Source organism: Thermobia domestica, chromosome 2 (assembly GCF_964235325.1).
Source record: "Thermobia domestica chromosome 2, izTheDome1.hap1.1, whole genome shotgun sequence".
Taxonomy (NCBI): Eukaryota; Metazoa; Arthropoda; class Insecta; order Zygentoma; family Lepismatidae; genus Thermobia; species Thermobia domestica.
The window spans coordinates 238,911,641-238,936,676 of record NC_137455.1 but is presented as its reverse complement, the minus strand read 5'-3'; the positions used below and the strand labels follow the sequence as shown (position 1 = coordinate 238,936,676).

At 36.9% G+C, this 25,036-nt stretch overlaps 1 protein-coding gene across 7 annotated transcripts in view; it reads right to left on the bottom strand.

Annotated features, from left to right (window-relative positions):
• The window catches only part of LOC145678409 (structural maintenance of chromosomes protein 5-like), a 1,106,524-nt gene that overhangs the window by 1,004,659 nt on the left and 76,829 nt on the right, over positions 1-25,036 (bottom strand). For all 7 annotated transcript variants that reach the window (XM_081748525.1, XM_081748529.1, XM_081748531.1 and 4 more), the window contains exon 3: positions 13,305-13,446. In XM_081748525.1, the coding sequence (XP_081604651.1) occupies positions 13,305-13,446 (142 nt within the window). The remainder of the gene's footprint in view (positions 1-13,304; positions 13,447-25,036) is intronic.

Here is a 25,036-nt window from a genome sequence, read left to right as displayed (position 1 = left end):
TAAGTATATGAGTCGTGTGTTATGATAAAATGCTTACCTGGTTCTTCTCTGGGAATGTTGGCTGCTTATGATTTTTAAATAGAGATATAAGATTCTTTGTTAAATCGATTCCCAAATCCGAATGATACCATTGCTACATATTTCAAGTTAATAATTTTATTTCATATCCCTTTAGCCGCTGTTTTATATGATATTAATTGAACATCAGGAAGTAAATATTTGAAAGGACAGATGGAAATGCTGGATACGGTGTCCACTAGCACTGTTCGTCTGCGTAATTTAGTGATTATTCATAGGATTCGTTCTGTCATTAGAATTGCTTGATCTTTGACTCCTCGTCACGGGTCGGCCTACTCGCTTTTAGGACGTTTAAAATAGGTAGAAGTGCAGTACCAACGCTTTCTGATTATTGCGAAATCCAGTATTTGATCTTCTGTTGTGGATTTTGTTTTAGGTTTTGTGGTGACCCCTGTTTTCCTCTATACTTAACCCCATTTTAATAGTTAATTTTGTTTCACCGCTTATTCTCTTAATTCCTCTTTCTATTTTGGTTATGCAAACTGATTTATGCAACTATTAAATAGGGCTCTGTCATTTTGTTGGCCAGGAAAGAAAAATCGTTTTTAACAGGAGTTATCTGCTGGTTTGGAAATTCTACGACGTTGAAGTTAGACTTGTGATCTTCTTTCTCTATTTGTGGTAGTGATATCGAAGTATGTAATAGCGGAGCGGAAGGATTATATTGAAATATAGGATTTTGTCTAGGTACTGCTAAGTTGACATTAACTTTATCCTGTAATTATTCAAGAGACTGAGGTAGTATATTTATGTATATACAAGCACAGTGCGACAATAATATCCCGAATTGAAGTTTTTGCAAAAGAGAAATGAAAACTGCACCGAAAGCAAATATGTCTATGAGTTTCTTCGTGGCTAAGCGGTTATTGCGCGCGCCTTTGAAGTTGGAGACCCGGGTCCGATTCCCGGCAGGAGCACATGTGGTTCGGATTCCAAGTTAGTCAGTAGGTCCCGTCTCATATATCCTCGCTGCTGAACTCTAAATCAACTCAAATGAAAGTATATGTCTATCAAGTGCCTAGCGCAAATGTCAGTGGTCGAGCAGTAACAGACCTACACATTATTATTATTATTATTATTATTATTATTATTATTATTATTATTATTATTATTATTATTATTATTATTATTATTATTATTGTTATTATTATTGAATAGAATGTTACTGTTAGGTTTTGTTCCCTGAAGTTGGGAAAGTCAACTACGAAATTTCATAGGTAGTTATATAATGCTTATATGAAGCATTGTGTAGCATTTGAGTTTCGCAATACCTGGTAAGGTCAGTGATTCTTTGAAGCATGCCGGTAAGACAGAAAATCGAGAAAAGAATGGTGCACACGTAGAAGGCACGGATCAAGTTTTGTTAGTCACTAATTTTGGATTCAAATCGTCCCGCTATTCTCTCATTAAATTAACAGTTGAATCCTTTGGGAGCAAATGTATGGATTTTATGGAGAGATCGAAGTAGAAAAAATTCTGTAAGAGTACTGTAAATATGTCAAGACAAACGGATGAAAAAGTTATCAATAAAGTGAAGGCACAGATTATTGCTAACCATTGGCATTAAAATTGACAACATTTACTAGCATAAGCTATGGTTTGTTTCATAGTTACTACGGTTAAAACAGTAAAATAGATAAATTGATTGGATTAGTCAAATATATTATAATATTTCAGAGAAACAGAAATTTTAAGTGATACAAGATTACGACGATCAATAGTATATTAGTCATAGTATATGAACTAATAGTATATTAGTTCAATAGTATAATAGTATATTTGTGTGTTGTTGCTAAGTGTTAACGCAAGTAACATGATAAACCTTTTAAAATCCTTTCCTTGACAATTTTAAACTTACTGCCTTTTATTGTTTTATATTCTATCTTGTTTTGTAGTATTCTTGTCGTTTAGTACTTCATTTTCCACGTTATAACAAAAATATTAAATTCGATGGTACGAATAATCGAGTTAAGTTGATTTTGAATTTAACGTCCCTTTCAGCAGCGAGGCTATATGAGACTTGACCTACTCATTAACATTAAATCCAAACCACATGAGCTCCCGCCGGGAATTGAATCCGGGTCTCCCACCTGGTATGAAGAATGTATCTTGTTTCGTGTTTCTTGTAGGCATATAATATTGTTCTCCCGCTGGTCTTGTAGCTAGCAGACCTTCTTTGGTCACATAGTCTCATGGTAGCATTAATAAAATATGAACTATTATAGTGGTTCTGATTCCACCTTCACCTATAAGTCTTCGTCTATTACAGCCTCGGTGCTGAAAAGAAACACTAACCTTCATCGAACAAACAAACAGATATAACCCTACTTTAGTCTCGCCATTCCATTTCAAAATGAAATGAAATCTTACAGTTTAACGTCCCACATTATGCCGTTAGGTTAAGGGAGGCGGTGATTAAGATAAGTGAATGACGATGGAAGAACTAGTGGAATGAGAATGTGGAAGGAAATGGGAGTACTCCGACAAAACCCATGGAAACGATGTTGTTCACCACAAACTAACTTCTCCGGGGATTGAATCAATGTGCTATTCCATTTGAAATCAAATGAAATTTCTAATTTTATATCCCTTGATTATACTTTATAGCTTATAACAGACGAGTGATTAATGAGACTGAATGATTATGAAATAATTGGTGGAAAGGAAATGTGGAAAGAAACTGGAGGACCCAAGAAAGTCAACAACATTAATCCATGTGTTTCATTTGCTACAAAGTTAACTAGTGTTTAAAGCAATTGCTCTAGCAATTAAAGCAATCGCACTGCTCACGTTTACTCACTGAACTCGCATTTTACACATTTTACACACATTATCTTTGTTTGTTTGTTACTGTCTTCGTTTGTTACACTTACTCGTTTTGCAAATACCAAGTTGGTTTGGGTTCTCATTTGTACGCATCCAGTCATGGACGAGATATTGCATTCTGATGCCTCTGGGAACGTAGCTCTATTGCCGACGCAACTTTTGGAAACGTATCAGGAAAGTAGCTTCAATACTAAAGTAGATATGAATGCATTCTCGGTTTTCCTATGGCCCAGCTCGCATACGCCTTTTGTAGGGTAGACAAACAGGTGTGTGTGTGTGTGTGTGTGTGTGTGTGTGTTATAAATTGATAAAGCAGACTTTATTCCGCTTTTCTACAACACAAAAGCTCATTTAATTAGTGGTTAATTCAGATAATCCATATTATAAAATTGAAAGTGACTATGTTTGTGACTCTTAATCTCTTGAACCACCCGACCGATCTCAATCAAATTTTCAATATTCATGAAGTTCGGGCCCGGGAGTGTTTGTATCATTTCACTTTGACAGTAGAACTTAGGGGCTGGGGCAGGAGGGGATTTATAAAAAAATAAATAAAAGTTAATAACTCTTGAAACAATCTCAATCAAATTTTCAATATCGATGCGGTTAGGACCTGGAAGGTTTCTTAGTTTACTTTGTATGCCTTCACAAAAATCAATATTATATATATATATATATATATATATATATATATATATATATATATAGTCGCGGCCACCGATAAGCGACCCTTAAACATACCCTTCGTAAGAAACAGCCTCTTCCGCAAGCATGACCACAAGTGACCACAAAAGTGTTTTCTGCACGTGCTGAGGGGCAAGGTTGTCACATTTTTTCTTGAAAATGTCTGGACACCATATGTTCTTTCTTCTAGAGAAAGCCATTGAGAAAACCGTAGTAAAAACGTATTGACTCGTGAATTGTGCAATAAAAAGTGATCTAAGAAAAATGTTAAATGATCGAGTGCCAACAACATAATTCAAATAGGGCGAAAATACCAGAACTAAACACGAATTATTTATGAGTTTTTGAAAAGATATACTTATATACACTATTATATTTAAAAAAGATTCTATCTAAAGTGACTTACTCATCAATACCTTACTCAAACTATTATAGATAGAAACATGGATTTGAACAGAATACTCCTTTGTCAAAAGGCAAGGGCAAATAAAAGAATTTTAAAAATATATGTCCTATAGGAGAGTGAAAGAGTTTTTTTTTTTTTTTTTTTTTTTTTAACTATAAATAGAATATATCATAAATAGAATAATTCTTGACTTTTGAAAATAATGTACGTCAACTTTGCACTTAGCAATAAGAAAATTAAATGCTTTATGAGGATAAGTGTAGAATAATTAGCATTCGTTAAAAAAGATACATATCGCTTGGATTTCTTAACCAATGTTCATATCGAACCAGACCCTAGCCAGGAGTAGCTAGTGTTTGAGCCCCTTTCGACCACCTTCAGCCCCCTGAAACTTTCATGTTTTATTTCCTCTGCTTTGCTTCACTTCCAAGTGCACGATTCTTTTATTTGCTACTTAGACTTTTCTGGCCAGAAGGACAAGGTTGCTTATCATCTGGTACCGGCGAAAGAAATTAGATATTTCCAATCAGCGAGAAAATACGTAGACACCACCAGCATACTACAATCTCTTGGAACAAAATCTCAAGGGAAAGTAAAAAACTAAAACTTACCAACTGACAACTGTGAAAAACATTGATGGTCATAAACAATAAATTGAAGCGTTCTATAAAGAATGAAATTTTTTGAGAAAGCATTCCACGCTAAGATTTTCACTTCCTTCTCTTCGTTTCTTTAATTTTCAAAACAATACAAGAAAGTTTTAACTTTGAACTTCTTTTTGTGTTGTTACTCAATCGTGGATGAAGACGTAAGACATACTGTCTTTCTTTTCTTTCTTTTTCTATATAAACTAAAAAACTCACGCTTAAATTTACAAATATATGATTCATTTTGTTATGGCTTGTAAAAATCGGAAAACTATAAAAGGAAAAAAGGAAAAACACCCTACTACCAGGGGTGTAACCAAGGGGGGCCCATTGGGGTTAGGCTCCCCCAAATGGTTTCCTGCCCCCCCTCCCCCCCCAAATGACCAGCTTTTATAACATCATAGAAAAATTATCTCGCTTCATTCATTTAAATGTAACAAAGTTTATTGACAATTAATAATTTATGGTAAAATAGTATGGAGAAATATTGTTTTCCTATACCGATCGAAAAATAGTATAGTCTCTCTCCCTTATACCGATCGAAAAATAAGATACTTTTTTGTGACAGCAGATTACACAATTTACTGCGATTTATATTTGACAGTTTGAAGACAAACGTTTGAACAAGGTACTACAAATACAGCCATAAAACAAAGGTACTAAACTGATTTGTAAGGACAGTATATTTTTATATGCTTTAACAAGTGTTTTAAAAGACATAGAGGATGGAAGATTTGGTGAGAAACAATGCTTTTATTCAATTTGGATTTCATTCGCGCTCTCTTTTATTTCTACTCAGTGTAATATTTTTTTTTTTTTTTTTTTTTTTTTTTTTAAGTCACGAATAATAAATAAATATTTTTGTCAAGAAACCGTAAGAAATTAAGTGAAATTTCAAAGAAAATCAATCTTGTGTAGATAGGTTTTGTATACAAGGTCTTAAATTTAAATATGAAGGTAACCAAGAAAAGTTTTGTTGCTTTTTCACCCACCATCTTCGAACATCGATATGTCACCTAACCTGGAAGATCAAAAGTAGTCCCCATCAGCATTGACGACCTTCTGAAAACGTTCTGGAAGGCCATGGAATCCATCGCGGTAGAACTTAGTGGGCCGTGAAACGAAGAAAGTATCAGGTGCATTTTGGACTTTTACTAGGGATTTGAACTGGCGTCCTCTAAGGTGATTGTCCAAAGAATGGAACAGGTGATAATCGGACGGTGCAATACCCGGGGAATATAGTGGTTGCAATATTGTTTCCCATCCAAGGCAGAAAATTGTGTCCTGAGTCATCCTAGCCACGTGGGACTTAGTGTTGTCCCGTAAACGAGAACCCATTTGCAATTCAGAAGTGATGGCTCCAGAGTTTTGAGTTTTTGTTGAGCACAGCTCAACTGCTGACACTACACAGTTGCATTGATACTCTGACCAGCTGGTAGCAGTTCCCGAAGCACGATGCACCAAACACACAGAAGGACCTTCTTCTGGCTGGTTTCGGCTGTTTTGAAATCGGTTCATGGGATGCCTAACCAATGATGACGGCGCCGTGGAGCTTCGTATAGGACACACTTTTTATTACATATCAACGCCCTGTCCAGAAATGGCTCCGAAACAGTAAATAAACACAGGCGACTGCCGCGTTGCCTTCTGGCCCGGAGTCAAAATATGTGAGCCCCATCGACCCAACTTGTAGTGCTTCACAATTTGATGGATGTGCTGCCGAATGGTTTCTCTACACACTGAATTGTAGTCCCAGTTCCTCTTTGTACATGTGTTGGTATTCTGGCACGTGGTGTTTTCGGGTGTTCCGTCATCATCCTTAAACTTGTTAAACCATCGCTGCAATGTCCGGGTCATCACGACACCCTCACCAAAGGCCTGGCATATCTTCTATTCCGCTACAGCGGCGTTTGACCTCCATTTGAACTCGTTCAGCATACATGCTCTTATGACGCTCTGTGGATGTCCCATGTTCCTTCTGTCTTTACGCAAGTTCACGGTGTGTCTGAATTGCCACAACCAGGTAGTATGTTGGATATACCCACACCAACAACTGACGTTCGCCTTATCTCCACTCGCATTCAACTCACGGTGTGAGGTCCAATTGAACACAGACGTCCACGAAAAGGGACAGAACTTTCTTGGTTACCTTTATAGCTATGCACAAAAGTATAGCGTTTGGTCCCGGGCAGTAGTTCTTGATTAAGCATAATAAAAAGTATCTTGAATATAATTTATGGATAATAATAATAATAATCATCATCATCAGAAGAAGAAGAAGAAGAAGAAGCTAAAATAGTGCTTTTAGTTTTCCTGAAGGAAACCAAAATTTTCCTTTCTTTCAGGGCTCAAAAACACTAGCAGCAACACACTTTTTGACTTTGTATACTGTAGCTGGCCCCCCTACACAAACCTGCTGGCTACACCCCTGCCTTCTACTTGCCTTAAGTTGTAAACTATAGCACCAAAAGTTAGGCTCTTGCAGAAATTGAGAATAAATATTTACCTTTTAAGTGCGTAAATTTTCCCCTTTCCATACTTTTTTTTTTTTCCTTTAAAAAAATGTCATCCTGAAGAAAATAGAATCCGTTTTTAAAAAATGAGATACTTTGTTAGCTCATTTTCCCTACAGATCTTTTATGGGCAATAAATACACATATCACTTTATCGAAAATTTCGAATACTAACATAATGCAAGTTGGGTCTAGATTGAACTAAAAAATAAGTTTTTTAAAAAACATTTTTTTCTTCCCTGTTCCCATATGACAATCTGGAATGGAAACCTTCAAAACAGAGAGGAACCAGTTCATTCAGTTTAGAAATCTGGCATCGTTGAGTCCTTCGCGACCTCCAGTGCAGTTTGCGGTTGCTAAGCCACATGGGATAGGGGAAAGTTTTTCCTCTTCCAGGAAAAATAGTCGCTTATCCATGGCCCCGAGTTTATATTTATATATATATATATATATATATATATATATATATATATATATATATATAGGGTGAGTCAAAATAAGTGTTACAAGCCAATATCTCGCGAACTATACATCATATAAGAAAAATATTAAGAGACAATGTACAATACAGAGGGGCCTAAGAAATGAGTCAAACATTAGGGGGAGGGGGGTGAACGTGAAATTTTTAAATGGAAACATAGGTCGAGTGATACCTCGCTCGAAAGAGCTTGAAAAATTGAACAATTTTTGTAGGAAACAATTTTTTATATGGGGCACCGTTTTCAAGATAGACCCCAAAATTGGTCCTGTATCAGATAAAATTTCCAGTACTTATAAATCGGAAACGTATGAGTAGGAAACGATTAAACAAAAAATGAAAAACAAAAACATCATAGGCAATGTGGAATGATGATGTCGTGGTGTCCCCAGGGCTCTAATCATGGGGCCCCGGGACCAATTTCAAAATTTCAAATGGGAATATAGGTTGAGTGATACCTTGTTTGATAGATCGTGGAAAGCCAAACAGCTTCGTACAGCATTTGTTTTCATTTTGGGCAAGCCTGTTTCAAAATGGCCACCAAAAATGGTTCCACATTCAGATAGAAAGTGCAGTGTTCAAATTGAGTATTACACGCCAATATTAAGCGAACTACGCATCACATAAGAAAAGTGTTAAGAGTCAATGTATACACGACTCCAAAAGTGACACTTCCAATGCCGTTTAAATCTAAATTCAGCCACGCAATATGGGGAGGAGGAGGGGAGAGAAATATAAAAGTCATCGAAAATGACTGATATCAGAAAGCGCTTTAGTAGTAGTAAAAAGTGACAGACTAATGGAACATATTACTATTTTTTCTTAATTTAACCCAGCGAAGCCGATAATTGATGCTAGTAATACTATAAAACCACGAAAACAAACCATGAATTTCGAGAAGATATTTCAAACAATTTTAATTCTTAACATACTTACATTATGAATCCCAAAGGATTAACCAATGTATATAATAAGAATATTGTAACCTCTTATATACAAAAGTACGTACTTTTAAAAAAAAAAATACACAAATAACTAGCAAAATTTTAAGTAATATTTTTACTTCAATTTATTCCACGCCCTCTATTTGGAACAAAATAAAATTAAAATAAAACAAATACTTACATTTATATGATACGATTAAAGGCTGCACATCAAGATCTTTGTTTCGGGCAGTTCTGCATATTCTTGAAGATTTACAGTTAAGTTCTACATAACCACGATAACGGTTTACCTAGTCCTCAAAATTTCTGAATTTTTAACGAGTGGAATTCAACATATCATTAGGGAACTCTCTCTCTCTTTAAAAAACACGGAATACATTTAAGTTAAGTCAAGCACAACTACACACCAAACATGAGTGAGTGGTTAGCTTTTGAGCTTCTATCTGGAAGTCCGGGATTCAATTCTGCATTCGACCACTGACAAAAAGTTTTTTCTTAATTCCATCTGTGAATGTGGAAATAGTGCGTGTACTGTGAGTCTTGGCCAACTTCTTTTCTTATTGTTTAAAATCGTTTTTATTACTAATTACCAGCAATGACGGATTTGCGAAGGAGGTTAAGGGGAAGGTTGGGTGTCTTTCGGACTGAAACCTGTTCCCCGAAATTACTACAACAAACGAAATATTACTTATGCCTTTACTCAAAAATTTCAAGCTCCTCTCAAATAAAAATTAGAAATTTTTAGAACTAAACATTAATAAGAAAATCCTCTCCCAAAATACTTTTCTAAATCCGCCACTGATTTGTTCTAGGTTGTATCCGCATGATTATTGCTGAATATATAAACAAAACAAAATATTTCTTATGCCTGTACTCAAACTTCAGGCTCGTTCCAAATAAAACTTGAGATTTTTAGAAAAACCAAACATTATTCTGAGAAACCTCACTCTCAAAATACTTTTCTAAATCCACTACTGATTATTTGTATCAAATGGTATTCAAGGTTGTATCCGGAAGATTATTGCTAAATGATCGCATAGCTACAGTGTAACAGAAATGTGGAAGTAAGCTTTGACAGATATATTGAACAAGGAAATTAGGAAAACCAAAAATAGGTAAAGAGATTGCGATCTTGGCCAATAATTAGTTTTTGGATCAAGGGCAATACAATTTTTGCACGGCCATTATAACGAGTTTTCGTATTTTTTACGGAATAAGCACATCATACTGAGTAAACTGATAGTCTGGGTTTGGCTACACTACCTGTAGTTCTCCAGATATACGGCTATAAGAAATATTTTTTTTAAAATACATTCGATCTTTTAGGCCAATTGGATCCAGGGCCACAAAAGTTCTGAACGGCCCTTAAATCGAGTTTTCGTATTTTCTACGGGATAAGCACATCATACTGAGATTGTGTTTGGCTACACCAGATACAAGTTTTAGAAGAAAATTTTTGATTCAAATATATTGGATTTTTTGATCCAAAAACATAAGTTTAACTTGTGTGATAGAATCTAGAGTACTAAACTCTAAGAAATGAAACACAGATGAGCAACAATTAAATGATCTAGGGAAGAAAAACATATTGATAACTCAAAAGTTAAAATAAAATTAAATAGTCACAAAAAATGCTCTCACATACTACGTACTTTATGTATGCTTTAAATCATAAAACATGTATTTCATCCATCATGATGTTGAATTCCGGAGCGAAATATGTCAACTAGGTCATGAAATCTTATTTAACTATTGACTATACTATAAGAAAGCTATTTAGATAGAAAAATCATGAAAATAAAAAAGCCAAAATTCCCGTTTTCCCCCCAAAAGCCGGCGTTTTATGTGAAAAAACCATCGATTGAAAAAAGCCGGCTTTTTTGTATCTCTACTGTCAACTTCATATTTAGATGGGTCAGTAATATAATTTAAAAGCTCTTCTCTCTCCTTTTCAAAAATAATTAATTCATCAAAATGAACCAACTATCAGGTTCCCAAAAAGTTCTGTCAGATACTGATGTCAAGAGAAAAGCAATAACATGATGTAATTCACACCTTCGAAAGTTCGAAATAGTTTCCATCAGCAGCAATAATCTGTTTCTAATCCTCAAATTGCCCATGGGATTACATTGTGGAATAACTTAGCAGAACGTCAATTAAGGACATTCGTTCAGTTGAACCTGTCGTTTCCGCAAATCGTTGTTAACGAAACGAAGAAATGGTAATCCGACGGTTATGTTAGAGAAAGGTGCGGAATACGTTATCGTTACCAACCAAGACGCATGACAGTGTCACGAATAAATTTACTAATATGAAACTTCAAGTTGTATTCACAAGCAGAATAAAATCTCTGCGATGCAAAACAGTTGATTCCATGTTTTTCAATTCCTCTTGTACATTACAACTCCTGCAAGAACACAATTGTAGTGATGCCTGATTAGGAAGTAGCAGTTCCGAAATCCAAAGCAGCCCAGCAATCATAAAGTATAATCTTAGGCTTTTCGCACTGGGACCCCCAGCCCGGATGGACCCCAGTCAGCACGATATCATCAGTGCAAAATCACTCCAGCTGAGTCGTACCAAATCTAACAGATGCGTGCCGAGTTGAGCCGTGTTTGGTCCACATACGTGTATTGCATATTTGCTATATGTGCCGGAATTTTCACAGCAGTGCGTGCATGAAACTGTGAATTCAAACGCGAACTACGTTCTCCACTGTCTCCGAAAATGTGCGTGTGCGAATTACACCGTGTCTTTTTAAAAGTTAAGCTTGAAAGCTCGTACTTTAAGCTTTCAACAGAGCAATAGCAATATATTAACAGGTGTCGTGTAGGTTTATAAAAGATCGACAAATTAGACACATCTCCAACTAATTGCATACAAACTGAAAACATGCATGTAAACTGATGTTCATAAAAAAGGTTATTCATCCAGAAAGCACCTGTGCTTTTTCTTCCCTAAAACTATTTCCTCGTAATTACGCTTGAAGATTCGTATTTTAAACTTTTCACAGAGCGATAACAATATATTAACAGTTGTTACTTAAGTGGAAGTAATTAATTTCCGTGCAGATTTAAGGTAAGTCATCATATTAGAAAAAATATATACATTTTACTTCATATATAAATTTTATTTATTTATTTCCTTTCAATGATTCCCTGAAACATTCTGCACTACTATTTTTCTGGGTCATGTCCAAATAACTGAGGACAAAATAATAATATGTGTGCAAATTTATATACTATAAAATGATTATTCCCGACGGAAACACTCTTCTATTAACTTTATCACATTGCTATTTTGTATCTGAATAAATACACAGTGTCCAGAGAGTCGCCCAACCCGAAATTTGGAGCATCACAACTTTCGAACCCTAAGTGAGAATGAAGTGAAACGACCACACAGAGGTCGGTCTGTATAAACGTTTTTGAAATACAAACAATGGGGATGAAGTTCGATATTCGTCCTCACGAATGCCAGAAACATACAAAGCATGCGATTTTTTTTTGTTTGTTTGTTTGTTTGTTTTAAACGAAAAGTGAAAAATTACCAACTGGAAACAGACGTAGCATTTTCTGTGAACAAATGGGTGTGTTAATGAGTAAGCTGGGTGGGACACATCATTTTGAAAGAAGAACAACACATTGGTACGAAATGCAAACTGTGATAATGGGGTGCCGTACAAGAACCTGTTTTCCGTCTTTATGCATATATGGTACAATATAGCAGCACTGACAGTATCAGACATTTTCAAAAAATGTGACTGACTACCAACTATTAATTGACGAAACGTAATAATTTACCTACTCCTGGCAATGACTTCCTCAATGATTTCCAACTCCCTTGTTTGTTTGATTCAGTCTATCCATAGAATAGTTGGTACTTCAGAAACAGGGCGATATAGAACAGAAATAACTAACGCTTGCGCAATGTTTTAAAATTGCCAAAACATTACAAAATGAAGATATTTCAGAGTTTCAATCACTTCAGGACTTTTTTTTTTTTTTTTTTTTTTTGACCAAATATTTCTGAACTGGTTAAGATAAAACAAAAATATTTAGCGATAAGCAGGTCGAATCGAATCGTGAACTTTCCATATCTTACTTTTATCAACTGTAGGGGCTCAACATACTATTGAATAGGGAACTCGTTTAAGGACATGCACTTACGCTTCCGGCGGTCTTTTGGCCTGTATTGTTTAGAATTTTTTTCTAATAGAGAGGTGATATCTCTATCAAATTTCATTTCACCTTTGAAACATCTTTTCACTGCACCTGAAAAGTCATGTAAAATACATTCTTAAACCTCCTTTACTCTGACTACGGTGGATCTTAGTACAGGTTTCGCTTTAAGTTGTACTAACGCAATAAAATATTATAGTGAGGCGAGTGTGAATGAAAACGAGGAGCATGAAGAAAACAATAAGGTGCGACACAAGACGTATGATTTCTTTGCATCCATGGACATTCATAAAGGTACGTAAATAAATTCATCATCTGATATTTATGGAAGTATTTGAATAACTTGTAGTAACATCGACCTTGGTTGCTATTTAAAACGGACAACATTAGTTGCTATTTAAAATGGATGGACTGTTGCAGCAGGTAGTTCCTTAAAATCCCTAGTAAAGGTGTCAAAATAAAATGAAGTAATAAATAAACAAATCAAATCACAATTTTTAAAAAAGTTACCTGTTTATCATATCGAAATCACATTGCTCCACATTACCTGAGCAGGTCTTCCAATCATCTTCGGTTTGCCTCCAAGTCCCAAACATATCGCACTTACTATTGTCGATTTTCCTGCTCCATTAGGTCCTACTATAATATTTAAATTCTGGCCAGGTTCTATAGTTGCTTCCGAATATGTGCTGAAAACAAAACGAAAAACCTCAATGATAATGTACCCGAAAATTACAGTATCAACTAGCAAATATCTTTTACAACGGTATACTCAGACGGAAATCCACACGAAAAATTCCTTGTGCCACCTTCTTGCTAAGCGGCTGAAGTGTATAGTCCTCGGTTCGATTCGCAGTGGGAACTAATCATCATCATCATCATAGGTATTCTGCCTTTATTGCCAGGTCACTTGCCGCAGCTGAGAAGCTTCCATGCTCCACGGTCCTCCGCTAAACTTTTCGTCTTCGCGTATGATCTTTCTGTTTTAATATCATCCATTACTTGTAGTCTCCTTCGCCCCCTCCCTCTCTTTCCCGACACCATACCCTCTAGGACGTCCCTCATGATACAATCTCTTCTTAGGCAATGTCCCAACCAGTTTCTCTTCCTCTTCCTAATAATATCTAAAAGTGTTCTTTTCTCACCCACCATTTCTAACACTCTCTCATTCGTTTTCCGCTCGACCCAACTAACTCTTTCCATTCTTCTCCACACCCATATTTCGAAGGCTTCCAGTCGATTTTCGTCACCCTTACGCAATGTCCACGTTTCCGCCCCATACAGCACAACACTCCACACGAAGCATTTTATGAGTCTTTTTCTCAACTCTTTGTTCAAGGTCCCACAAAACAGACTTTTCTTTCTTTTAAAGGCTTCTTTCGCCATTCCTATCCTTGCTTTTATTTCACGTTCGCATTTCATGTCATTACTAAGAACACTACCCAGGTATCGAAAACTATTCACTTGTTCTATTTTCTCCCCTCCTACTTTTATATTTGACACAGACCCCTTTGCTCCAATCACCATGGCTTTTGTCTTTCTAACATTTATTTTCATCCCATATTCTTCAAAGCCCCTTCTCATTTTTTCTAACATTTTATTGATTTTCTTTTCAGATTCTGCAACAAGGGCCATATCGTCTGCAAATCTTATGCATCTAATCATTCTACCTCCTACCGAAATGCCATCATCATCATGTAGGCTCTTTTTCACTATCTCTTCTAGATAGACATTAAATAGTGTTGGCGAGAGGCAGCATCCTTGTCGAACTCCTCTTCCAATTGCACTCTCTTCCGTCAGTTCTTCCCCTATCCTAACACTTACTTGCTGGTTCATGTATAAGTTTCTTATGAGTCTTCTAGCTTTCCATTCCAATCCTATCTTTGTTAGAACTCCCAACAACAATTCCCAATTCACGCGGTCAAAAGCCTTTTCTAGATCAATGAATACAACATACACCTCTTTCCCTTTTTCTATAAATCTTTCACCGATCACCCTTAATAATCCAATAGCATCTCTTGTGCCCTTGCCTCTTCTGAACCCGAACTGCTCCTCCTCAACATCTTTATTTGTTCTTCCATATAACCTTCTGTTCAGTATTCGGAGCAGAATTTTAGCTGCATGAGATATAAGACTAATAGTTCTATAATCCTCACATCTCTTTGGGTTCGATTTCTTAGCCATCGGTATCATGATCGTTTTCAGAAAATCTCTTGGCCATTCTCCTGTTTCATATATTTCATTGCATAGTCGCCACAATTCTTTCTTTCCCTTGTCTCCTATATTTTTAATGAAGTCAATTCGTATGTTATCTATTCCTGTTGCCTTTCCATTCCTAATCTCGGATATAGCCTTTTCAAACTCATCCCTAAGAATACTAAATCCTTTATCATCCTCGCCTACTTGATTTTCTACTTCAACATTTAGGCTACACGGTCTATCCCTACTCTCATATAAGTCTTCAACGTATTCTTTCCACCTTCCTATGACCTCATTTCTCTCGCTGACTACCTTCCCATTCTTATTTTCTATTGCCATCATGATACTCCCTTGTTTCCTCCGAAATTCCATAGATTTTATTTTTGGCTCCTCCGAAATTTTTGAAAGGATGTTGGTACAACTGAAATGTGCTACTGATATGTGTTACTTTCGAAGGTGAAAACCTGAAAATTACTATATTAGGTTAGTCAGTAGTCTATGCTAAACCTTCAGATTTTTCTCGTCTCTCAACCAGAGATTGGATTCCAATGGTGAAAGAAGTCTGAAGTCTGTGAAGTGGAAGAAGTCGTACACCGTACGTAGCATCTTCCGACAGTCAGAAAAAAAATTTAACTGCCAATATATGACAGAAATACCCAAAAAAAATCTGGTCATCCGTGGGAGAGTTGGCAGGAGAATGCGGGGAGAAAAAATGAGTTTTATACTGCAGAGTGTGGACAGTCTGCATCGTTTCTTGAGGGCATACATTGAAGTGCATATACAAGGTTTATTGAAGTAAACACTATAATACGTATTTCATTTGACCATCATTGTTGGTTGTTTGCGGACATGTTTGCAGTGCATTTCACGGAGTTTAATGTATCGATCCACAGTAATAGTTTCACCTTGAATAAGCAAGCCATGATGCTGCCGTAGATTACGATAGTACCAATTAAACATTCTGAGGTTCGAGGGTAGTTCGCAATCCATCCTGGATTTTCATCATGGTACCATAAACTGCCCTGACCTTTCACTATTGTCGTAGTAGATCCAGTTTTCATCGTAAGTAACAATACTGTGATTATGTTATTGGATATCCTTAAAAATCGTACATTTGGGGCGTTTTTTTCTTTTTTTCTCAACCATAACATTACTACTATACTATGCTCCTAATAGCGAAGTCTAAACTTTTAAATTGTTGGCATAATGTTTAATTTTATTTAAACGTACAAGCTAAAATAGCTGATCTTATAATGAGTCTAAATTGTACATGTTGTGTTAATTGTCTGTGAATTGCTCTATGAACAGAGGCATGGTTGGCAATAGAGAGATTTCTTATGAGCACATATCTGATATTTGTAGTTAGATCCAAATTTGTGAAATAATCCTTTTGTTCAGACCATAGAAGATATAATCTTAACACAAATACTTAAAACGATTCGCGTTTTTAAGTTCGGTTTCGCATCACGGAGTGAAATGAAGATATCCGATGTAGTTTTCAGTGCAATCACTAGCTACATGGAAGAAACTGGCAGTTCTGTAAAATCAATTGTGGTAAGTGAGGTTGTAATGTAAATGCCCATGCACATGACGTAGACTCAGAAATCTAAGCTCACGATCTGTTAGGAATTTTGTCATACGATCAAATTTGTTACAGTGTGCTTTTATACAATTGGCCGTCTTGATCACATAAAACGGATTGACAGACAGAATTACATAGCAAACCTTTATATTTTATAACTCTTTTGTTAACGTAAATGTGTTCATAAATCTTTCCTACATTTCCAATGCCTTTTATGAGCAATAATATTGAAATGTGAAAAATGAAATACAATCGTGGATGAAAGTATACTAGGAGATAAACACGTACATAAACAAATAAATACGTAAAATTAAAATGATTAATCAAAATTAACAGAGGTTAATAAATAATAAACAAAAACCTAATACTGCAATAATGTCAATATGAAAAAATGAAACGTGTGAATCATTGAATTCGGATCAGATACAGATGCAGTCGCTATTATATATATATATATATATATATATATACAGGGTGGGCCATTTTAATTAATCCACGGAAATATCTGAAAAATGATAAAACATAGAAGAAATGTTTCAAGTACACGTTATATACTGCTAAGGGGGAAACCCAATTCCGCCAAAAGTACCCCTCCCCGCCCCCCGTAAATGGGGGTAACGGGGGGTAACTTTGAAATGTCAAATGGGAATATGGGTCGAGTAATACCTCGTTCGAAAGGTCTTGGAAAACTAAGTAACGCTGTACTAAAAGATGTTCCATATTGTGCACCGGTTTCAAAATGGCCGCCATAATATGGTTCGGAAACTCCAGTACCCGTAGTGTGAAAACCATGGAAGGTAAATGAATGAAACAAAATTGAAATACGTAAATATCATAGGGCATATCGAACGGTGTGGTGTCTGTGATCCCAGTGGCCTCCCTAAAGGGGTCTTGGGGGCTAACTTCAAAATTTCAAATAGTAACATGAGCCGAGTGGTACCTCGTTCGATAAATCTTGCAAAATCTTACATATTGCAGGAGAAAACGATTGATGTGAAGTGGCAGTGTTCTCAAAAGGCCTCCGAAACATAGTATCCGTGTCAGAGAAAATGTTTAGTACCCGTAGTATGAAAGCGATTTGAGATAAATCAACAAAAGAAAAACTGGAGTAGCTAACTGACGTAAGGCACATCGAGAGGTGTTGTCGGGGTGACTCCAAGAGCCAACTGAAAGGTATCCGGGGCCAACTTGAAAATTTCAAATAGCAGCTTGAAGCGAGTAACATCACGTTACATAGACAAATTAATATCAAACAGCTTCTGTAAGAAAATTTTCGACATGAGACACCGTTTTCAATATGATCGCAAAGACATGGTGACTGTGTCTAAGAAAACGTCTAGTGCCCATAGTATGAATACGGTTAGACATAAATGAAAATAACGAAAATTAAGTAGGAAAACCACGGAGGCGTTCCAAGGCTCGAGAATAATACAATAGAGATAAAAATATTAGAGTAAAATTGCCATAATGTACCGGTATAGAGAGAAATCCAAGTCCTGCAAAATAATCTCTCCCTGCGCTCTGTATGTGAGTGGAGTGGAAAGTAAAGTGAAAGTTCAAACGAGAACTCTACTTTAATTCGTAAATTAAGGCTAACCTTACAAATAGGTATGGTATGGTTGAAACATTTGTTTGTAAGGATGACGCTGTAGTGACTAAAAAAAGAGAAACTTTTAGGCAATGCGTGCTGGTTATTCAGAAAGCATTTCGGGGATATACGTACACACCGTTTCGTCCCTCAAGCTCACAATATGACATGAATGCTAATAGTTAATCAAAATGTAACTGTGGCCATCCGCTTTAACTTAGTGCACCAATTCTCTATGCATGAAGTCTGCCTTCCAAACAGCATTCGGTAGGTCAAGCGTACGCCCGAACCGTTGTCCGGTCAGACATTGAAATTTTGAAGTTAGCCCACAAGACCCCTTCAGGGAGGCCACTGGGATCACAGGGATTACATCATTCGATATGCCCTATGATATTTACGTATTTCAATTTTGTTCCATTCATTTACCTTCCATGGTTTTCATACTACGGGTACTGGAGTTTCCGAACCATATCATGGCAGCCATTTTGAAACTGGTGCACAATATGAAACATCTTTTGGTACAGCGTTACTTAGTTTTCCAAGACCTTTCGAACGAGGTATTACTCGACCCATGTTCCCATTTAACATTTCAAAGTTACCCCCCGTTACCCTCATTTACGGGAAGCGGGGAGGGATACTTTTGGCGAAATTGGTTTTCCCCCTTAGGAATATATAACGTGTACTTCAAAAATTTCTTCTATGTTTTATCATTTTTCAGATAATTCCGTGGATTAATTAAAATGGCCCACCCTGTATATATATATATATATATATATATATATATATATATATATATAGAGAGAGAGAGAGAGAGAGAGAGAGAGAGAAGATGGTAAGAGACTATTTGAACAAACTTCGAGAGCGGATTCCCGACACCGAAATCAGCAAAAGAGTCCTTTAGAACTTTGGTCCGTGAGGGATACTTTTGGCGATATAAGGTGCCGAAAGCGTGGGAAAATGAACTTCAAAGGGCTATAATTCAAAAACAACGCAACATAGAAAGTGCTGTTTAGAACATGTCACTCGAAGTCATACCTGCTCGATTGAAAAATGTATGTTTCAAACCTGCGCAAGATGTGTGCGAGGGATTCCCCAAAGGAACGTATGGATTACTTGCCAGGTTATAGGGAATCCCTACGTTCCTTTGGGGAATCCCTCGCACACATCTTGCGGAGGTTTGAAACATACATTTTTCAATCGAGCAGGTATGACTTCGAGTGTCATGTTCTAAACTCCATTCTCTACTTTGCGTTGTTTTTGAATTACAGCCCTCTGAAGTTCATTTTTCCACGCTTTCGGCACCTTATATTGCCGGAACTATCCCTCACAGACCAAGGTTCCAAAGAACTTTTTTTAATGGTTTCAGTGCCGGGAATCAGCTCCCAAAGTTGGCTTAAATAGTTTCTTACCATCCTGTATATACGCACTGCATCGTACACATAACACAAAAATGGCTTGGAATGTTAAACACGGTTGGGGAAAAAGAGCAGTTCTTTTAAAGAAAAAGAACTAAACATAGTTTAAAACATGAAAAAGATATTCAAAATCTTTTAAAACACACACAGAAATAAAAAAAAAAAACATGTTATAAACATTTAGAACAATTTAAAACATTATTTTAAACATATATTTCACAATCGTATAATAACTTATTTGTTAAGACTTTTTGCTCTTTACTTACAACCGACCTTTTCATTTATTTTATTCTAGACTGTGTTGGGTACAGAATACTTCAGTATAGATCAGTAATTCTCAATTTATTTCAAGAGTCGCGGTGGCTCAGTGGTAGAGCGTTCACCTCTGGTGCATGGGGTCCTTGGTTCGATCTCAGCTCGCGCCAAGTGAACTTTGTGGTGGACAAACTGTGTGGGTTTTCTCGGGGTTTCCCCGTTTCCTCCCAATTTCTTCATTCCACCATTTCATTCATTTCTCAACATCGCTGTCTCCTTCAGCCTAGCCGGCATAAACGTTGGACGTAAAACTCAAAGATTTCATTACACTTTCAGCATATTTAATATCACGACCTCCTTTTATTACTCACTCCCTCTTGCAAGTGACTCTAGTAAGTATTTTCTTGGTTGTAATAAGCTTTTAAGGCAGATTTTAAAATCTACCTACTATGGAGATTCCACTCCTGCATTTAACGTAATTATGTATCACTGATTATGGCATTCAGAGCCTGACTTGTAGTAGTAATGGCGATACTCTGCCTAACTCTTAATAATCCAATTTTGGGTCCCCATGGACCATAGTGAATGAATCAGGGATGCTTTGGCCCGGGATTGCGTCACCTATTGAAATTTTGCTTATGCTTATTCAGAGGCCATGCACGCTGGTACGAATGAATCAGAGGTACCTTGGCTGTGCTATGACGTCATTGAATTGGGAGTATTGGATCAGAGGTCATGATGATTCTTTAAAATTACTAAAAATATGGTCTTGATGATTCACTACGTTATGAAATAGTACAGGTTTACGAATGCTTTTGATTTTTCGTTCCCTTTTATGGCATAAAATTTGGAGATTGTTATATCTTTGATGAGATGGACTAACACGGGTGTAAATGAAATCTTTAGTTTTCCGTCCCACACTTATGCCGGTTAGGCTAAAGGAGACGGTGACGATGAGAAAGGAATGAAAGTGTGGGAGAAAATTGTAGTATCCCGAGCATAATGTTGCCCACCACAAAACTATTTTCGCGGTGTTTGAACCAGGGACCCCATACAGCAGAGGTGAACGCTCTATCACTGAGCCACCGCACCTCTACTGGTATGAATGAATTAGAGGTAGTTGGTTCGAGCTAATATGTTCGTTTGACGTCACTGAACTGGGATTTTTAGCTTGGAGCTTATGATGGCTTGTTTCGTTCCCTTTTATGGGTATAAAATTACCAAAACAAGGTTTGATCTCTTTCTTGATGACCTTTTACATTATGAATTAGTAGACCCCAGTAATAGTATAAATTAGTATTAGTATTAATATGAAACTCGAAAACTTTGGAGTTCCTTTGTGGCTAACCGGTTAGCGTATGCGCCTTTAACGTGGGAGACCAGAGTTCGATTCCCGGAAGAAGCTCATGCGGTTCGGATTGTTATCCCTTTGATGAGATGGAGTAACACTAGTGCAAATGAAATCTTTAGTTTTACGTCCCACGATTATGCCGGTTAGGCTAAAGGAGACGGTGACGATGAGAAAGGAATGGAAGTGTGGGAGGAAACTGGAGCATAATGTTACCCACCACAAAACTACTTTTGCGGTGTTTGAACCAGGGACCCCATACAGCAGAGGTGAACGCTCTACCATTGAGCCACCACCTTCCTTACTGGTGCGAATGAAGTAGAGGTATTTGGTTTGAGGTAATGTGATTGTTTGACATCGGGGTGACCCTATTTCACTTTTGGGACCCCCCCCCCCCCCACATGGACCATAGCGAATGAGTTAGAGATGTTTTGGCCCGGGTTTACATTACCTATTGAAATTTTTGCTTATGTTTACTCAGGGGCAGGGATCACTCAGGACACATAAGATCACATTGATTTACATCAAGAGTTGGGGGGGAGGTGAGTATCGCACCTCGTACTCTTTGATGAGTATAAAAAATATTAAAATTTGGACGTTTTTTAACTTATTCTATTATCTTTCACGAGACATTTTCGTTGTATAATAGAGTACAATGATTTACTTTTTGGGAGTTATCGTTCCCTTTGGAACCTTATTACGTTGTATGGAAACATATTTAAAATTATTCCCTTAAATTTGATAAGTACTTTGTGATCCATTTTGTTCCGCTTCAGGGGTGAACATGGATACCTTGCAATCGTCCCGAGTTCAATTCTTGGTGCTAGTTTAGGAAATTTTTGAAATTAATGTCCCCGCGAAAACGATGGTAATGAGAAATGAGGGAAAACATGAACTTTCTTGACTGAGGATTGAAGCAGGGACCTCACACATTAGAGACAAACGCTGAGCCACCGTACACGTGTGTTGATTACTATGCAATGGTCCCGAGTTTGATTCTTGGTGTTAGTTTCAGGAAATGTTAACGTCCCTTTGAAACGATGACGAGAAATGATGAAATGAGAAAACATCATAAACTTACTTGGCTGAGGATTGAAGCAGAGACCTCACACATCAGAAAAAAAAACGCTGAGCCACCATGCCAACTTCAGTGCGAGCAGTTTTGCGTATGAAAAAGAACATGATCAGATTATGTTACATTACACATTTCTGCTTGTTGTTAAGCATAGAAGTTTGTTATTGTGAAATTGCAGCATGTGCTTTTACGAAGAGTACTATATCAGCATTTTTCTCAGCTGACGGACTTTTAAAGCTCAACTTTACATTTATGTCAAAGACAGTTTTGTAACATATCGATGAGTGTTACATTTTTAATCAAGTTTAAGAAAACTGAATCACATTTTAGATGTGGTAATTTGAATGTCGTAATAAACTAACGAGTCAACGGTATGATGTCATGATCAGAATCGCGATACTAGATGTCGTAACGATTGATGAGTAAGGAGAAAAGACGTTACGATCGATTGTTACATCACGTTTCGGCTCATGATACATGATGAATTCTGTGTTTTCATTTGTTCTTCGTGATGTCATTTATTAGTTTCCTTGTTTTTGATTGGCTGATAGTGATGTCACTTTATAGTTGAACACGTTTCTGGCCTAAATAAAATTCTTAATTTCATTTTCAAGTCCTACTTCCACGAAGATCGTGAATGAACGAAGGTGTACCTCTAGTGACAGCGTGACGTTACTCCGTTTCCTCGAATTTGAGGTATCAACCGCGTTACTCAATATCAACGGAGTGCTTTTGAAATGAGGATAACATTGTTATCACTGTTTTATTTTAGCATGAAATATTTAGCAAATGGAAGAATAACCCTCACTTACTTGACCGGGGATCGAATCACGAATTCCACACATTAGAAGTAAGCGCGAGAAATTTGTTGATTTTGGTTTAGCGTCCCTTCAGTAGTGCGGGGTTAGGAATACAGCTTAATGTTGAATTTGAGCGCATACTGGGTGTTGAACCCGTGCCACATCCCACACATTAGAAGTAAGCACGAGAAAATATCATTTGTTGATTTTGGTTTAGCGTCCCTTCAGTAGTGGAGCTAGGAATACAGCTTAATGTTGAATCTGAGCGCATACTGGGTGTTGAACCCGGGCCACATTCCACACATAGAAGTAAGCACGAGAAAATGATATCATTTGTTGATTTTGGTTTAGCGTCCCTTCAGTAGTGGGGCTAGGAATACAGCTTAATGTTGAATCTGAACGCATACTGGGTGTTGAACCCGGGCCACATCCCACACATTAGAAGTAAGCACGAGAAAATGATATCATTTGTTGATTTTGGTTTAGCGTCCCTTCAGTAGTGGGGCTAGGAATACAGCTTAATGTTGAATTTGAGCGCATACTGGGTGTTGAACCGCATATGCTAACCACTTAGCTCAGTTTCTGAAAGTTACCATTAACGTATACAAAATTTTAGTTTTTCAAAAACACTACGCACGAACTTTTTCCCCTACAGCTGCCTTTTAACAGTGAGACGTGGACCTTCAGTTTAATGTGGGATCTGATCTTCCGCCGAGAATCGAATTCGAGTCTTCCCTGCCTTAGCTCGAGAAAAGCAAGCGCATGAGTTTTTGTTTTCGTTTCATGTTCATCATACGTTTTAAAGTTCAGTGTGAGGGAAAAAATGCTTACTACAATGATTCTCTCAGCATAGTTAGAAAAAACAATTTCATTTATTCTTTTTATCACTACAGAAACTCAGGTCATTTACATGTTGGTCCCGGGTTTGATTTCCAGTATGATAATACTCATAAAACGTTTCAGCAGTACGACTATTTGAGATATGATAATTTTTTTAGGATTGGTCGTGTAGTCATCTGATACAGTTAAACGTGTTAGCGATCTCCGAATTCAATTTTAATTCGTGTTTTCCCTCTCTCGTTTTAGATATTTGTTTTCTTTGCCTATTCCTTTTGTTTTACCTTACTTTTTTTCCCCCTATTTGAATATGGCTACTTCTGGCTTTACTGTCTTGCGAGAAATCAATAGACATTATCGGCGTTTTAATCTTGAAGGACGAATGCTGGAAATTCAAATTAATGTTCCGACCAGTGACACCGATATTGTTGAGTGGGTTCAGGCCTCCTTTCAACAGATGTTGGATTATTTATTGGAAAATGTCGACGAATTATCGATGGTTGGATTATCGATTTTATCTCACGATGAGAAGAACAAACCGTTTTATTTATCTTTTCGGCGTGCAAGTAATTTGACACTGGAGATTTTATGGGCTTCCTTTGATCGCATCCTTCAAAGCAACGATAGTTTTCTCATGAACGAACCGTTCATTGTACATTTTCATCATGTGGATGTGCCCCGTGGATTTGGAAGAATGCGTCAAGGTCTTTTATCAAACGACGAGTTATTAAAACGCAAGACTGGCATTTTACGTGTAAAAAACACACGACAAGAAATGTTTGGCTTATGCGATTGTGATTGCTATTGGCCTAAAGAAATATAAGGATACGAACAAGAAACTGTACAGACAATATGAGAACCAGAGCAAGTGTGTTGTTCTCCATGATGTACATGAACTTTTGTCTCGATCCTCAGTGAATTTAGACGATGGGGGATCCGTGGAAGAATTGCGACAATTGCAACGCTACTTGACAAATTATAAACTTACCGTATACACCAGCTTTTCCGGAGAAGATATTCTGTATGAAGGACCTGGTGGCGAAGACAAAATTCCAATCAATTTAATGTGCATCAATTCTCATTATGACATCATCACGTCATTAACGTCTGTTTTTTCTACTGGATATTATTGTGTAGCATGCCCCAAAAAATATGATCATCTTTATAGACACGTCAAGAA